Here is an 18,189-nt window from a genome sequence, read left to right on the forward strand (position 1 = left end):
GTCTGTCTGGGGACATAGATTTGACTCTGAGGCTGTGGGGCAGGGCACGTGGGGCTTAGGGCTTGTGATTCTCTAGAACAGGGCTCAAGTCCCAGCTCAGCCACTTCATAACTGTGCAAAGCCCTTTAGCCTCTCAACTTCAGTTTTCTAGCCTGGAAATGGAAAATAATACTTCTCTCATCTGTTTTTTTTTTTGGGGGGGGTGAAAATTTAATGAGATAACATGTTCAGAAATGACCTGCAAATGTCAAAGGACTGTATAAATGGAAGCATTTATCCTTCACAATTAATGTACACTCCTTGGTGTGGGGTTGCAGCGGGCGTGGGCTGAAGGAGAGAAGAGATTAGCATCTGTTTCCTCTGTACTAACTGAAGTTCTTGCACTCAATCACCAGCCTATCTTAAAATGACCTTCATGATGAACTATCTGACCTTTCCCCATGTTAATGCATTGATTAAAAAAAAATCCATTTTTCTTCCTACCCAACTAAAGAAGATGGGCAACCAGTTCAGTAAAGATAAGAATATACATCATCCTCAAGGTCACTGAAATTTGTTTCAAAATAAAAAGTCCTAGAAAACATCAATATTCAATTCTTTTTCTTCTCCTAAAGAGTCATAGTTCTTTCCCCTTATCAGATTAAAACCCTGGACATTTTAGAGGAGGGAGACAGACAGGCTGGTCTGTGTCCTTCAGCCGAACTCTTACCTCAGTTTGCACCATGTGAACCCTGTGAAGTCTTAGGTCATGCACTGCTCCATAAATGTCCACAGAATCTTTGGAATCTAATTGCTGGAGGATTCGGTCCAATGCGATAAAGGTTCCAGTCCTACCCACACCGGCACTAGAAGAGAGCGTAAAGAAAGACTGAGCCTTTTTATTAAACTGGCCTTTCTGGACTGCATGCAGAGACTCTAGCACAATCTTTCCTTTCCCTTCCGAGTTAGCGGAGACTATAGGAATACTTCTTTCTCTCAATGTTCTCTCTCAAAGAAATACAACCCAAGGCTCTGGCCTTCCATCCTTCCTCCTTCCTTCCTCCATCTTCCCACCCTGCCAGGGGTCAGGACTTTCTGTGTATCATTTCCATGCATGCTTTCATACTCTTCCTATATTCATGTAAATCCACACACAATATATTCTTTTAGTGTGTTTCAAAAATTTACTAAAATGGTAACACGTTTTAGGTATTCTTTTGCCAACATTTCTATTGAATATTGTTTTTTGAAATTTGTCTACATGGTTACATGTAGATCTAATTTAAAGAGTTCATAAATCACCACTAATCCATTCCCTACTGATAGACAGTGAGATCATTTTTAGTTTTTCTCTATTACAAACTGTGTTGCAGTGAACATCATTGTGCACATGTGTGGGGATTTCTCAAGGGTTGATATCTAGAAGCAGAACTGCTGGATCATAGCAATATGAACACCTTCAGCTTTACCAGGGATTGTGAAATTGCTCCCTAAAGTGATGGCAACCTGGGGATTTTTTTTTTTTTTTTTGCGGTACGCAGGCCTCTCACTGTCGTGGCCTCTCCCGTTGCGGAGCACAGGCTCCGGACGTGCAGGCTCAGTGGCCATGGCTCATGGGCCCAGCCACTCTGCGGCATGTGCGATCTTCCTGGACCGGGGCACGAACCCGTGTCCCCTGCATCGGCAGGCGGACTCTCAACCACTGCGCCACCAGGGAAGCCCAACCTGGGGATTTTTGATGCACATATTTATAAGATAAAGAAGAACAGTTTTTCAGTGGTATTGGGTGAAAATGCCTGCCATTCTTTAGAAAGCAGGAAGCTCCTGAGAGCCTCACATTCCTATTAAAAGCATCAGGGTTCCAATGACATATAAAAGCAGGGCTCCTAGGGTGCTGGGCAGATTTGGAGAACATGAGTACATCTGACATTTCTCTTACTGTAGCAATTCCCTGCTCTTTATTTATTACTGCCATTCAGTTAGGGCTATCAGAGTGTTTCTGCAAACATTAATTAGCTAAACACCAGGCTCCCCAGGGAGAAAGAGAGTGAGAGACTGCTTGTTAGCTTGATTTTATGGACGTACAGACTGAAGCAAAGAGAAGTCAAGAGAGAACAGAAATTTAAGTGCAAAATTGGGTTGCCACATATGGCAAGTACCACTCAACCTGGCAGGAAGTCTAGAGCAGGGATCCTGAAGGCTGGTTAGGTTTTACACAGGTGGAGGAGAGAGAGAAGGCCATTCCAGGAGTAAGAATGGTAAGAGGCAAGGATGGGTGTGAGCTGTCTCCTCCCCGGCTACAGTGGGAGGGGAGTCTCTGGGCATTTGGATAGCAGGGTGAGATGGGGCCTAATTATGGGGGACCTGGCAGTCATGTAAGAACTTTGCATTTGCTATAGTAGGAAAAAGAGCAAGAGGGAGAGAAAGATGGAGAGTGAGGGTGAGAGACAGTGCAAAAGAGTGAGGCTGGGGAGGAGTGGGTGGAAGAGGGTGGAAGAACATCCCCTGGGCCTCTGTAGACTGGTTGGGTAGACAAATCCTCCAGCCACTAGATTCTTCAGGCTTATACCCTTATTTCTACTCCCGGCTGCCACTTTGTTGGCTCCGGGGGGCGGAGTACCTGCAGTGCACCGCGGTGGGCCCGGCCCCCGGTGTCCTGTTGATGTAGTCCCTGACCGTTCTCACAAACTGGATCAGGGACTGGGTGGTCTCCGGGACTCCGTGGTCTGGCCACACCGTATAGTGAAAGTGACGGATGAGTCTGTGCGCGTCCAGCTGTTCCTCCTGTAAGAGCAGAGCGACTAATAAGAGGAACGGCCTGAGGCAAACCTTCAAATTTGACAACCGTGCCCATGCAGAGATTCCTATGGGCGAAACTACAGGAGAAGAAACCAGCAGAAAATAGGATTGATGGGTGTTTTTCATCTGCCCAAGCTGCGTTATTAAACGAAGTCAAACAAACCAACATACGCTGCATATCCGAAACTCCCGGATGGTCCACTCGGGCAGCACAGACTCCGAGAGCATCTGCAGGATGAGGTCCCCGTAGTAGAGGGAATCCTGGTCCGCTGGCCAGTAATGGTCACACTTTACCTAGAGAAAGGCGGGCAGAAAAAAAAAGTGAGTCCGGAAACGCGCCTCCTCCATGAACCTGTACTTTCCCTCCTCGAAATGTCTTCCCGAGTTGGAATCCAGGGTAAGCTGCTAAGGCGATTTGACCATCTTTTTTGCATTAACCTGCTCATGGCCAGGGCTGAAGCTGGGCTGCTGCTCCAGGTGAAGGAGAGACACCGTTCAAGGAGCAAACCCCCCCGACCTTCGGATTCATTTTCCTTTCAGGTTCAGTGTTCTATGGCTTGAGTTTTTGTTGATTTCCTGAACATTTCAATTCCACTAGCATATAAGCCATGTCTTAACAATTTCTCGGTTTTGTTTGTTTTTCTGAAGAAAGATCCAGTTGGGAAGAGGAAGGCATTGTCTCCCTGGTTCGTTTTTAAAATATTTTGATAGCGTTGTCCCAACCTGGATCCAGTGCCATGTGCCATGTGATCTTTGAAAAGTCAGAACATTTAGCCAAGCTCACATTCACAGGTGGAGACAGGCGAAAGCAGACTGTGCACATATAATTATTGAGCACAGTTACTGGGCACTTCATGTAATCTCTCTTTGTAATCCTCAAAGTAACCATACAAAGTAGAGGATTATAAATGCCAGTACAAGAGGTTTGCTTAGTTTGTCCAGATAACTATTTTACTCTGTTTCTGCAGACACAGCCTAAAATTCACTTCTCCTTCTTTCCTGAAAGGAGGGACAGCGCCAGTGACTCTGCCAGTTTATCTCTTCTCTCCATACAGAGGAGAATGGAGCAGACGAGAGGCCAGGTAATCCTTCTGTGTCATGGGCGCTTCTGATAATCCCAGTTGTCAAATGCCAACATCTTTTTTTTTTTTTTTTTTTGCGGTACGCGGGCCTCCCACTGTTGTGGCCTCTCCCATTGCGGAGCACAGGCTCCGGACGCACAGGCTCAGCGGCCACGGCTCATGGGCCCAGCCGCTCTGCGGCACGTGGGATCTTCCTGGACCGGGGCATGCACCCGCGTCCCCTGCATCGGCAGGCGGACTCTCAACCACTGTGCCACCAGGGAAGCCCCAAATGCAAACATCTTTGACTGAAACTTCAGACCCAGAATCAGAATTGGGCATCAGCTGGGTTTACGATAGAGCCTTTTATAACCTAGTGGTTTTAATTCACTAACAGTGTTCTTACATGACCCCTACTTGGCTTTTATGGTCTTTAACTTCTGATGGGGATGGGGAGTAGAATTACACCCAGGCGGAGGAAAGCAAGGCTGGTATGTCAGGAAGACCGTGGACTCACTCGGCCCTTCTCCACACACTGGGTCACCATGACGATGTTGTGAACATTCTGTTCCCACGCCATTTTCCAGAAGTCATCCTTGGTGCCGGGAAGAGGTCCCTGAGTAGCGATGTATTCTCTCCTGAAGCTGTTGCCCTGCAATGAATGTACAATGTGGAGAGTCGGAAACAATGGGCCTCTTCACAACTCTAAACAAAGGGTTAGCTCTGTAGATTAGGTGAGATGTAAGTCTTTGCCAGGGCCCTGACTTGAGAAAAAAGACACTAACACGCGTCAAGGCTTGGAAGCAGGAAGGACAAAGGCCGGAACACTGAACTATTGTTAAGAGCCAAGTTCTTTATTATTAGGTTGGGTTTATTTTTAAAGGCAGTGGAGGACTCAGGCAATAATTTAGAAAACACTTCACCCTCAATTATGAGTGTAAATATATATACCTGTGCGTGTGCGTGCACGCACGCGTGTGTGTGTGTATGGACTGTCTGAGGAAGTGACATTGATCAGGCTCTTTCCCTATTTAACATAGAAGAGTTTTAGTCATTTCAGGTACTTGACTTTGGGTTGTTGGTAAGAGACACCATGCAAGGGAAACTTAAGGGAAGAGAACCCACTGTTTATTGAGCATCCACCCTATAACATGCTGTGGGTCAGGATTTTCACAGATCTTATTTAATTGTAACCACAACTCTATGAGCTAGGATATTTTCACCCACACATTCTGCACTCCAGCAACATGGAATTACTTGCAGATCCCAGTAGAAGCTCTTTCTCTCCTTGCCTCTCCTCAGGGCCTCTACACTGTGTCACCTCTGCCACCCCCATCCCCGCCCTACCCACTGCCTCTCGTCTGGCGAATCCTTATTTATCCTCCAAGTCTCAGCATGGTGCCTACTCTGCTGAGCCTTCCTTTATCTTTCTTTCTGCTGGAGGATGTTCTCCCAGAAGCTCCTGCAGCAACCTATAGCCTCTCGCTACTCAGAGAGTGGTCCTCAGACCAGCGGCACAGGGATCATCTGGGAGCCTGTTAGAAATACAGAATCCCAGATCCCACCCCAGTCCTGCTGAATCAGAAGCTGCATTTTTTTTTTTTTTTGGCTGAGATGCTCAGCATGTGGGGTCTCAGTTCCCCAACCAGGGATCAAACCCGCGCCCCCTGCAGTGGAAGCACAGAGTCTTAACCATTGGACCGCCAGGGAAGTCCCGTCAGAAGCTTCATTTTAACAAGACCCGCAGATGATGTGGATATATGTTAATGTTGGAGAAGCACCATTCTAGCCTGTCAAGGGCATCGCCCACCTTGTCATTTCCTGATGGCACAACTCTGCTGAGAGTTCCCTGAGGGTTAGGATTCCATCTGACCCTCTCCTTGTACAGAGCTCAGAGTCTGACTTACAGTTAGCACTTTACTATATAGTGTTTATGGAGTGAATGGAGGATTATTTGAGGTAAATATTATCCTCACTTTTTTTGGAAAAGGAAATGGAGGCCCAAAGAATTGACATAACTTGCCCAAGGTCCTAGAGTCAGCAAGGGGCAGAGATGGGATTCAAACGGGGTCTGTCTGACCTTAAAGCTTTTTCCACTGTAGGTGATGTAGGAAGCTGGCGAAATGCTAGCCAGAATCTGAGCCCAAAGGTTTGACACAACCTTTGAGTGGTGTCTGTGGTTTTCAAAAGTCCACATAACTTTGAATCAGCTTCCCTAGCTAGGCAGCTTTAGCCACGGAGGTCTAGCTTCCTCAGGGAGCTCTAATCTTGACTAAGGGCTGCAGAGAGAAAATGACCTTTGAAAATGCCTCCTGGGCTCATTATAATCATATGTGACTATAGCCATTTTGAAAACTGGGCCTTAGCAGTGATTGAATAGGACAGCCTGTGTTTTACGGCAATCAGACATTATCTTTTTTTTTTTCTCTCTCTAAAACTGACATGTTTCCAGACCTAAGAATGGTGGGAGCGTGTTGGAGGAGAGTTGTCTCCAGCATAGCCACCCGTCAAAGCTTCATCCCAGTTACTATGGCCCCGTGGTTGGTTCACTTACAGGGATGTAGCTGGCATTAATATAGTCAGAGCACGGGTCATCATCCACATTGGACAACTTCACTCGAGAGGCATCATCTGCAGGGAAATTTATTGACAGAGATTTGTCAGTGAGTCATGGTGATTCTCCTACTGTTTACAGAATGCTTGGTATTTGATGTGCGTTAGCTCTGACCCCCATGACAGCCCCACAGGGGAGGTATTCTCATCTCCATTTTGCAGATGAGGCTTAGACAGGATCACTAACTTGCCTCTGGTTGCACAGGTGGCCCAGAAACACACAAGCAGATGAGCCAAATGCTCTCTGAAGCCCCCTCTGTGCTTTCCTTTGTAATAACATATCATTTGCCCGATGGAGTGGCCAGGTCCCTTTCACTGCTAGAATGAATACAATCCAGAAAAACTACCTTCTATTGCTTCACCTAATTGGGTAAGGATAACATAAATATATATACATATATAAATAAACACACAAATATATATATATATATATGTATATAAAATTGCTAACTACAGACTTTAAGTAAACCCAGCTTGGCCCTTATTGTTAACCCTGTTACTGCTCTTAGGCCTCTAAGGAGAAGCATTAGGACCACATGGTGAAATGTCAACAGCATAAGAGGCCTCTCAGAGCCAGAATCTCAGCTGGTTGTTATCTCCCTGGAGGGAAGTGCAATAACATACAGGTCATTTCTTTTTAAAGACTTTTCAGAGCCTCTGATCTCCCATATCTGGCTATACCATATTACTTTGCCCCATTTTACTCATGGAAAAGAGAAAAAATGGCTAGAGGAAGACAGTATTACAAATTTCAACACAAAACTTACAGGGCAATATATTGTTGTATCGATTTTTCCCTCTATTCTCTGGCAAGAGTGCAATGTCACATGATTGGTTTCGACCCACATCTTTTAGGTCCTGTTGGGTCAAAAATAAGTTTGCAGGTGAAGAATGTGAGATAGAAAAGGGCAAATCAGACGGTCCCTGAGATACATAATAACATAACCATATGTTACACTAGCTGCATTTGTGGAATGTCTCCTATTCAACCTCTGTGCATCAGCTCTGATCCCCACGAGAGCCCCACAGGAGTTAGTCTCATCTCCATTTTACAGATGAGGCTCAGACAGGATAATTCACTTGCCCCAGGTCACACAGGTGGCAAAGCTGGGAACTGAATCCAAAGCCTGGGCACTTTTCACCAAACACATTGTCTCCCAGGCAAGCAAAAGGCCAGCTTAAATAACTGACAGCAATCTGTATAAAACAAATGCATGAAAGGATGCTCAACATCACTAATCATTAGAGAAATGCAAATCAAAACCACAATGAGGTTTTACCTCACACCAGTCAGAATGACCATCATCAAAAAATCTACAAACGATAAATGCTGGAGAGGGTGTGGAGAAAAGGGAACCCTCTTGCACTGTTGGTGGGAATGTAAATTGATACAGCCACTATGGAGAACAGTATGGAGGTTCCTTAAAAAACTTGAATTAGAACTACCCACTACTGGGCATATACCCTGAGAAAACCATAATTCAAAAAGAGACATGTACCCCAATGTTCATTGCAGCTCTATTTACAATAGCCAGGACATGGAAGCAACCTAAGTGTCCATCGACAGATGAATGAATAAAAAAGACGTGGCACATATATACAATGGAATATTACTCGGCCATAAAAAGAAATGAAATTGAGTTATTTGTAGTGAAGTGGATGGACCTAGAGTCTGTCCTACAGAGTGAAGTAAGTCAGAAAGAGAAAAAGAAATACCTATGCTAACACATATATATGGAATCTAAAAAAAAAAAAATGGTTCTGATGAACCTAGGGGCAGGACAGGGATAAAGACACAGACGTACAGAATGGACTTGAGGACACGGGGAGGGGGAAAGGTAAGTTGGGACGAAGTGAGAGAGTGGCATGGACATATACACACTACCAAATGTAATAGATAGCTAGTGGGAAGCAGCCGCATAGCACAGGGAGGTCAGCTCGGTGCTTTGTGTCCACCTAGAGGAGTGGGATAGGGAGGGTAGGAGGGAGGCTCAAGAGGGAGGAGATATGGGGATATATGTATACATATAGCTGATTCACTTTGTTATAAAGCAAAAATTAACACAACATTGTAAAGCAATTATACTCCAATAAAGATGTTAAAAAAAAAAGAAAACTGACAGCATTGGTTTGCATTTGAAGTTTGTCAATTCTTTCTTACCATCTGGTCTGGGTAGCGCTTTGTCTGCTGTACTATTCCGGAGATCAAAATGGCCTCTGAGAGTAGGTGGCATATTGTGCAGGGAATGGACTCAGGCACAAAAGAATGCTCAGCTGAGATCCTAAGTGCCATCCTAACTCCTGAGCCCAATCAGCCTGTGATTCCACAGTGAAGGCTTGGAGGGAAATTCTGCTAAGGACCAGGGGTGCTAAAGCATCATTGCCTCTGAGTTGTACCTCATATTCCTTGGATAGAAGGTAGTTGGAGTCGGCCTGCAGCTTCATGAAGTGTCCTTCAAACTGATTTACTTTTATTGGGCTATAGTTAAAAATATAATAGAAAGAAAAGAAAAGTACTGAAGAACAGGGAAAATGCCATACCCAGCCCCAGCTACATTTCAAAAGTAGATAATACAGTAACTAATGAGTTCTCTCTCTTACCAAGAAGTCTTCCGGTTACTGTGAAGAAAAGCCAAAAGGAGAAAGATCTCATTAGCAAATCTCATGTAACACAGTCAACTCATCTTTCAATAAATGAAGTGAAGGAAAACATGCTCACCCTTTTTGGCCCAGGTTCAAGTGGACAGACAGTGGTCTATCCCGACGAATGCTCAGGCGGGCAGAGGGCCTTTCTCGACCATGGCTGAAACACAAGGGAGAGGACTTATATTCTGATTATGAAATAATTTAAACAAATTTCTCCATTTATGGTAAGGCTGTGCATGTTTGTGCAAATATGGATTTTTCAGTACATGTATATTTTACACTCAGCCAACATCCCTTTGAGGGAGGGAAAAGTGAGGAAGAACATAAAGAAGAAATAGATTTTTCCCACTCAGAAACCATCCTGCAATAGCTGAAGATTTGTCTTCTGGTTTTTGGCTACAGGTCATAATCACTTCCCACACTCTCAATAAAGCTTTCTATAAACACACACACACACACACACACACACACACAGAGTAAACCTTAGAGGCAAGACACGACTGCAAGAGAGAGGACATGCCAAAGAAAAGAAATTCCCTAAGAGAAGAGGGCATGGCATTGGGGCCACATGCTGTTTAATTCTTTTTGGTCCCTTCTTAAGTTAGCATGGCAGATATGAGCCGCAAAATGGAGATGTCAACCATACTTTTCAGCATATTTCAGAAAAGTATTCGGGCACATAATTTGCAGACATCTCTGTCTTCATGAGGTAACTGAACCACACACACGATTTTTTTTCCCCTGTGCCAAAGGAGCTATTTCACATCCAAATGAGGCTATAGATGGCCCCTCAGTCATTTGGTGAGGGCAAGACTCAGCAGTGGTATGTAGAGAGGCTGAAAAAAGTGAGTCATGGTTTTAGGGTTTGATTCTTGTTTTTCTGAAGAAACAAAGGTAATTTAACCTGGAGAAATTAAATGATTTTCCCTCCTTACTTTTCAGGCTAAAGAGCATTTTCAGTTGCATCTTTAAAATTGTGGACCCAATTGCCAAAGGGATCTTTGTACTCACCTGGCTTTCTGTCTGCAGATTAATAAGGCAACAACAGCTACCAGCATGCCAATTAAGAACAGACCAGCACTCACACCTTCAATAACTCCAAACAAAGGCTCTACAATAATCCAGAGGGCAACAACAAACCCAGGTGGGAAAATTAGTGTTAAAGAACCAGTAAGATAGCTATTGGAACACTATCTCCCTAGGAATGTTATTACAGAAGGATTCAAACAATGCCCACATTAAGGCATTTACTATCTAAAGGCTAAGCAGTATGCAGCTGAACAGATGAAACATTGGCTACTACCATGTGACAGCAGGTTGGTCATTATACTTTTGAAGTCAATGGTGTTCAGCTTATAAAGGAATTTGGGACTTCATCTATGCTTGTATGTAAAGCTTTGGGGCACTTGAGATAAAGGCCAGCAGTTTGCCACCAAGGTTAATATGCTATTTCACTTGTATGAAACGTGTTTTACAACATCTGGGACATTGGCAAATCCAGTGAATTGCTCAGAATTATTTTAATGAAATATATATCTGGATATTGTTATATATCCAAATAATTTTTATTATCTGGTTCGATACTGCCACTGGGAGTTTATGAACAGGTAGCCCATTTTAAAAACAGTTTATTGAAATATAATTCACATGCCATACTAGTCACCAATTTAAACTGCACAATTCAATCAATTATTTTACATTCAATTTTATAACATTTTCATCAACCCCCTAAAAGAATCCCCAATGCCCCTTAGCAGTCATTCTTCATTCCCTCTCCCTAGACCCTGGCAACCACTAATCTACTTTGTCTTCATAGATTTGCCTATTCTGGACAATAAATTGAGAAATAAATACGTGCTTTGTTTGTGATTGGCTTCTTTCACTTAGCATGTTTTCAAGGTTCATCCATGTTGTGGCATGTATCAGTATTTCATTCCTTTTTATGCTGAATAATATTCCACTGTGTGGATATATCACATTTTGTTTATCCATTCAGCCATTGATGGACATTTGGGTTATTTCTATTTTTTTGGTTATTATGAATAAAGCTGCTATGAATCTCCATATACAAGTTTTTATTTTCATTTCTCTTGGGTATACACTTAGGAGTGGAATTGCTGGGTCAGAGGGTAACTCTAGGTTTAATATTTTGAGAAATTGCAAAACTGTTTTCCAAAGAAGTTACACCATTTTATTGATACATTCTATAAGCAGTGTATAAGGGTTCAGATTTCTCCATATCCTTACTAACACTTGTTATTGTCTTTTTGATGATAGCCATTCTAGTGGGTGTGAAGTAGTATTTTATTGTGGTTATGATTTGCATTTCCCTAATGTCTAATGATGTTGAGCATCTTTCCATGTGCTTATCGGACATTTATGTATTGTCTTTGGTGAAATGTCTATTCACATCCTTTACCCATTTTTAAATTGTGTTATTTGTCTTTTTATTATTGAGTTGTAAGTGTTCTGTATATTCTGGATACTTGACCTTTATCAGATATATGATTTGCAAATAGTTTCTCCCATTCTGTGGGTTGTCTTTTCACTTTCTTTATGGTGTCCTTTGAAGCACAAGAGTTTTAAATTTTAATTAAGTCCCATTTATCTAGTTTGTTGTTGTTATTGCTTGTGCTTTTGGTATCATAGCTAAGAAACCATTTCCTAACTCAAGGTCACAAAGATTTACTCCTATGTTTTCTTTTAAAAGTTTGATCATTTTAGCTCTTACATTTAGGTCTGTGGAGTAGTCCATTTTTGAAGTTGCATTTTAAGCCCTTGGATTTGTTTATTCAATGTGCTTTTCAAGACTTACCAAATCAACACAGTCATGTTTCTTTTACTGTGGTTAATATTCTTTTTTGGATATATGTTTACTATCTTCCTTTATTGGACTACATACAATTTTTGTTGTAAACAATAATTTAAATAGGGAAGAATTGTGTTTACAAATCCCTTACTTAACATTAAATTATAAGCAAACACATCTAAATCCTCCTGTGTTCTGATCCCTCTTTGGTTTGAAAAGTGGGAGATTATCCCTATATGTGGCATAAATAGATGGGAGTGTTTGTGAGGCTGAGTCATCTTTTGTCATACAGCATGAGAGACTGTTTTAGCTATAAAGAAGAACTTCCTGAGACCAAGCATTGTGGAAGGCTGGGTACAGGGAAAGGCTGGGCAGATAATGGTTTCAAAGAACAATGTGCTAAAAAATAAAGCCATTCTCAGCATGTTGGAAATATTCTGAATCCGAGCAGTGCAGAGGTTAAGAGGTCAGGCAGAAAGTGCCAGAATTGCAGTTCTGCTATCTTGGGCAAGTTACATAAACTCTTGGTATCTCAAATCCTCACCTTTAAAATGGGGATGATAATAGGATCTACCTCAAAAGGTTGTAGTGAGGATCAGGTATATTCTAAGCACAATGCTTAAAACTGCTGCTCCACAGGATGAAAAGTAAAATTAGCTACTATGATTACTCAGGCTTTCCCTCTAACATAAATTTATGTAAAGCCAAGTTAACATTTTTTATCATGTAAAAACAATGTACAATAAACAAAAGTAAAAAGTCACCTGTAATCCCACTACTTTGAGATATTCATCATTAATACTTTGGTGTTTTTTCCTTCTAGTCTTTTTTTTCTATGCATTTCTATGTATATATTTCATATACACATTCCCACTAACGACTTGAAAGCCTTTTGTACCTACTTCTGTTTTGGCCTGTGCAAGCTCTTGATTTGAATGTTTTTCATCCACTGTTTTTTAAAAAAAATCATTTTTAATAGGAAAAAAATCTGGTACTTCTTTCTACCTTCTTTACACGATTAATCCCCTTTCAGTCCATTCTGCTACAGAAGTTGTGAAATTCCTCTAATCCACATCAATCCATGATCATATAAAGATTAAAATCCAAGCAAAAATAAATGTTCCCCTTACCACCATCAGCCAAGTCCCCAGATCTCCCCGCTAGAGACTCTTGTAGGTGACATGGTGTTTGGCAGACTATGTAAAGTCGATGGAAAGGTTAGCCTTACCTGACTCAGTGGTGATGGGCAAAGAGAAAAATGTGTCTGAATAGAGTGGCTTTGTGAATTCCTTCAGGTCCTCATCAAATAGCTGGGTAAAAGCCCGAATGCTGATTCTGAAAAGAAAACCGATTTATTTAAGTACAAATTAGTGACTCACCACAGTAGGGTCAAGGAGAAACAGGGTGGTCACCTGGTCAATATGTATGTAGGGTAGGGTATGAATTATGAAATCAGATAGCCCTGGGTTCGTACATTCATGCATTCATTCATTTATTCATCAAATATTTATTGAGCCCCTACTGTGTGCCAGTACCTGTCCAGGAGCTGGATATATTGCAAAGAATAAGTCCCTGTCATCTCGAGGTTTACATTCTTGAATGTAAAACTAAGCTTAGTAGGCTGAAGTCATAGAGCGATATGGGAACAAAAAATCACTTTCTAACATTTAGAGTATGAGCTGCCTCATAGGTAGTGAGCTTCCAGTCATTGAGGGTATTTAAGCAGAGACTGGAGAACCAGCTCTCAGGGAATCTGTAGGACAGCAGCCCTGCACTAAGTTATAGATTGGCTTGGGTGACCTCTTCAGTCCATTCTATCCTGAAGATTCCCAGACTATAGGTTTAGTGAGAGTATGAGGATCAGTTTATATGGGAAAACTTTTTCTAGGGTTAATTTAAATCGTAGGAAAAGTAATGGATGACTCTTTTTTCCTTAAAAAAAAAATCTAGATTTGCTCCACCCAAAAGTATCTGGGCACATCCTGTAATAATGCTGAAGTAGTACCAACATTAGTACCAGCCAGGACAAATTGTTCTGACCTTTTGCCCTCTCCTTCTCACTCATGCCCAGGTCCAGGTATAATCTCCTCAGCATCTTCAAGCTGATACTGAACAATCACATCTATAATTTCCATCTCTAAAAGAAACCTTCCAAGTCAAAAATTGTGCTTCCAGGAATAACAGACTGTTGATGGAGGTATTGTGCAATGTCCCCAAAGGGTAACAAGGAGTCAACACACATTAACTGGGAGGGGAGGGGTTGGTGTGTGTTGCTAATGTATTATACCTTTGGACATTGAAAGGAGTCTCTCCCATGAAAAGAGTTTCTTTTACAACCCTCAGAATGGGAGAAAATATTTGCAAATGAAGGAACTGACAAAGGATTAATCTCCAAAATATATAAGCAGCTCATGCAGCTCAATATCAAAAAAACAAACAACCCAATCCAAAAATGGGCAGAAGATCTAAATAGACACTTCTCCAGAGAAGATATACAGATTGCCAACAAACACATGAAAGGATGCTCAACATCTCTCATCATTAGAGAAATGCAAATCAAAACTTCGATGAGTGAAGTAAGTCAGAAAGAGAAAGACAAATACCGTATGCTAACACATATATATGGAATTTAAGAAAAAAAAATGTCATGAAGAACCTAGGGGTAAGACAGGAATAAAGACACAGACCTACTAGAGAATGGACTTGAGGATATGGGGAGGGGGAAGGGTAAGCTGTGACAAAGCGAGAGAGTGTCATGGACATATATACACTATGAAACGTAAAATAGATAGCTGGTGGGAAGCAGCAGCATAGCATAGGGAGATCAGCTCAGTGCTTTGTGACCACCTAGAGGGGTGGGATAGAGAGGGTGGGAGGGAGGGAGACGCAAGAGGGAAGAGATATGGGAACATATGTATATGTATAACTGATTCACTTTGATATAAAGCAGAAACTAGCACACCATTGTAAAGCAATTATACTCCAATAAAGATGTAAACAAAACAAAACAAAACTTCAATGAAGTATCACCTCACACCAGTCAGAATGCCCATCATCAAAAAACCTACAAACAGTAAATGCTGGAGAGGGTGTGGAGAAAAGGGAACCCTCTTGCACTGTTGGTGGGAATGTAAATTGATACAGCCACTATGGAGAACAGTATGGAGGTTCCTTAAAAAACTTAAAATAGAACTATCATACAACCCAGCAATCCACTACTGGGCATATACCCTGAGAAAACCATAATTCAAAAAGAGTCATGTACCACTATGTTCATTGCAGCACTCTTTACAATAGCCAGGACATGGAAGCAACCTAAGTGTCCATCAACAGATGAATGGATAAAGAGGATGTGGCACATATATACAATGGAATATTACTCAGCCATAAAAAGAAATGAAATTGAGTTATTTGTAGTGAGGTGGATGGACCTAGAGACTGTCTTACAGAGTGAAGTAAGTCAGAAAGAGAAAAACAAATACTGTATGCTAACACATGTATATGGAACTTAAAAAAAAAAAAGGTTCTGAAGAACCTAGGGGCAAGACAGGAATAAAGATGCAGACATAGAGAATGGACTTGAGGACACGAGGAGAGGGAAGGGTAAGCTAGGACGAAGTGAGAGCATGGCATGGACATATATACACTATCAAATGTAAAATAGCTAGTGGGAAGCAGCCGCATAGCACAGGGAGATCAGCTTGGTGCTTTGTGTCCACCTAGAGGGGTGGGATAGGGAGGGTGGGAGGGAGATGCAAGAGGGAGGAGATATGGGGTTGTATGTATATGTATAGCTGATTCACTTTGTTATGCAGCAGAATCTAACACACCATTGTAAAGCAATTATACTCCAATAAAGATGTTTTAAAAAGTCTCTTTTATTTGTATAGTGATTTGTAAGTGTGAAGAACTTCTATAAATATGATTCTATTTGACCATCTCCAACCTCTCCAGTATAAGAAAGTTATGATATTATTTCGGAGATTTGGAACCTGAAGCTTGGGGAGATTCCATTTCTCACTCAAGATCATAGAGGAAGCTGGTAAAAGAAAACTAAACTCAGTACTTTCTGACTCGTAGTACAAATCTCTTTCTCTTATTTCCTCTTGGCTTAATTTTGGTTTAACAGCAGTGACTTCTGTTGGAGGGGTGGCAAAAAGGGCCTGGGCTAGGAAGCATAGGGTTTGAGGTCTAGCTCTCACTGTCACTGATTAGGTGAAAGGTTCCCAAAGTTCTTTATGCCTCAGTTTTCTCATCTGTGAAAATAAAAGCATTGGGTATAACAACCTTGACAGGTCCTGCTCTGGAATTCTGGGATTCACAGGTGCAAACGCAAAGTACAAAATGGATCCAGATGAATAAGGGCCTTTAGGAACCCTGGAAGGAGATAATGACTTACTGTAGGCTTGGCTTAAAACTAGCAGGTCCACAGGAACTCTGCCCTTAAACCCTTCCAGTAATGGACACCACAACCACATTTCCTAGCCCAGCAATTAGCACCTATTCAGAATCCTGTCCCATCCTATCTTCCTGCTTTTGTCTTCCCCACTACCCCTCTACATGACCCCCACTTTCAAATGGGAGTATTTGCTCTTTTCTAAACAATCTGTATTTCTGCCTCTGCACTGTGAATCTCCTCTTGCCTCTATCTCCATAGTTTCAAATTCTTCCCTACTTTTCAGCGCCCAGCCAAAATGATACCTCCTTCAAGAAGCCTTTTGAAACTTCATAGCATTTATTTACCTATACCCCTCTTATGTCCTTCAACATTTCTGCCCATATTTTACAGACATGTCTTCTGTTTATGTATATAAGATTATTTTAATGAACTGATATCTGATAGTAAGTTTTTCAACTTTAAGTGTGTCCAGAATCAGAATTCTATAGAACAAAGTTACAGATCACGTGGTTCAATTTCCTTCATTTGAGGAAAATAAGGTCAAGAGGAGCTGAAACCTGATCGTGGTCACGTTGCTATTCTATTTAGAACAGAAACAAAACCAGATCAGCACTTCCCCAACCTCCAAACTGCTTCTCACCCATCATGATCTGCCCGTTCTCTTCCCATACGGAACAACGCTAATTATATACCCGGATAGTAGGAATCCAACAATGAACGGAAACACATTATACATTCGTTGACATAATAAACTTGCATATCAGCTAAACCTAGCATTTCTCATTTCTTTTCAATCCTAATTTTTCTTTTTCCATGTTCCTTCCTGTCTACCTATTCTCTCTGAAAAAAAAGATGCCTGAGAGCATTGAGGGTCACCATGGTGATTATCGTCGTGAGACAGGCAGAATTCTGCCTGCACAGAGCCTGGTTTCAGCAGCTACCACACGGGGGGTCACTTAGCATGCAGTTCTCTGTGCGCGTATCAAGCATTATCTGCCTGGCATGCTGTTCACAGGAGTGAACGAAATGTGGAGAAATAGAGGAAAGCTGTGTCCTAGAAAACAAATTAGTACGGCAGGAGGTGATTAAGCTATAATAAGAATGTGTCTCTTCATAGAGCATCTTGGCTCATTCCCTTATTTGTTCATAAACATTTAATGGCATCTCTTTTGTGCCCGGTACTTGCCATATTGTTTTGTGACTGATGTCATGTCTGTCTCCCCTATTGGACTGTGAGCTCTTGAAGCCTAGTGAAGAGGGTAGGCTATTAAACAAAGGGCTAAAACCCACTGCTAACTGGAGGATTAGAGGGGTGTAGAGACTGGGTGCTGTGGAAATGTAGCTGAGGGCCCAACTGCCCAGCTGTGGGTTAACAGGGGTGGCGCGGGCTAGTTGCAGATTGAGCTGGCTTTTAAAGTGTATGAAGCAATTCACCAGTCAGATGGGAGAGTGGAGGGCATCCCAAATAGAGTGAAAAGGATGTGCAAAGGCTCAGAGGTCTAAAAGAGCCAGATTTAAGGGAACTCGGAGGAATAGGGCAAAGCAAAAGGGCAGAGTGTACTTGGGGCAAATGGTGGGAGACAAAGCTGGCGGGGCAGGCAGGAGGGAGGAGGCGGGGGCTTTGTGTGCCCTGCTCTGGAATCTTCACTTGTTCCTGGAAATGAATGGGAACCATTGAAAGACCTTAATCTAGAAGGGACATGGCTAGGTTTGATCTCTCATCTACATGACTCCTCAGGACAGTCCTGTGATGTTTTGCAGATGAGGAAAGTGAGAATTAGAGAACTGAAATGCCATTTACAAGGTTACACAGCTGAAAAGTGGCAGTGCTGGAACTCGAATGCAGGGCCTCTTCCTAGGACCTTGGCTGCTATTATGGCACA

The 18,189-nt window shown here is 42.2% G+C and overlaps 1 protein-coding gene across 2 annotated transcripts in view; it reads right to left on the reverse strand.

Moving 5' to 3' along the window:
- The window catches only part of PTPRB (protein tyrosine phosphatase receptor type B), a 115,818-nt gene that overhangs the window by 11,845 nt on the left and 85,784 nt on the right, over window positions 1–18,189 (reverse strand). For both annotated transcript variants that reach the window (XM_082636647.1, XM_082636648.1), the window contains 11 exons: window positions 13,136–13,242; window positions 10,110–10,209; window positions 9,172–9,255; window positions 9,054–9,071; window positions 8,850–8,931; window positions 7,220–7,310; window positions 6,394–6,470; window positions 4,357–4,491; window positions 2,950–3,072; window positions 2,600–2,763; window positions 710–845 (listed from right to left, as the gene is read on the reverse strand). In XM_082636647.1, the coding sequence (XP_082492773.1) occupies window positions 710–845; window positions 2,600–2,763; window positions 2,950–3,072; window positions 4,357–4,491; window positions 6,394–6,470; window positions 7,220–7,310; window positions 8,850–8,931; window positions 9,054–9,071; window positions 9,172–9,255; window positions 10,110–10,209; window positions 13,136–13,242 (1,117 nt within the window). The remainder of the gene's footprint in view (window positions 1–709; window positions 846–2,599; window positions 2,764–2,949; window positions 3,073–4,356; window positions 4,492–6,393; window positions 6,471–7,219; window positions 7,311–8,849; window positions 8,932–9,053; window positions 9,072–9,171; window positions 9,256–10,109; window positions 10,210–13,135; window positions 13,243–18,189) is intronic.

The sequence above is a fragment of the Mesoplodon mirus genome (assembly GCF_964341445.2).
Source record: "Mesoplodon mirus genome assembly, chromosome: 11".
Lineage (NCBI taxonomy): Eukaryota > Metazoa > Chordata > Mammalia > Artiodactyla > Ziphiidae > Mesoplodon > Mesoplodon mirus.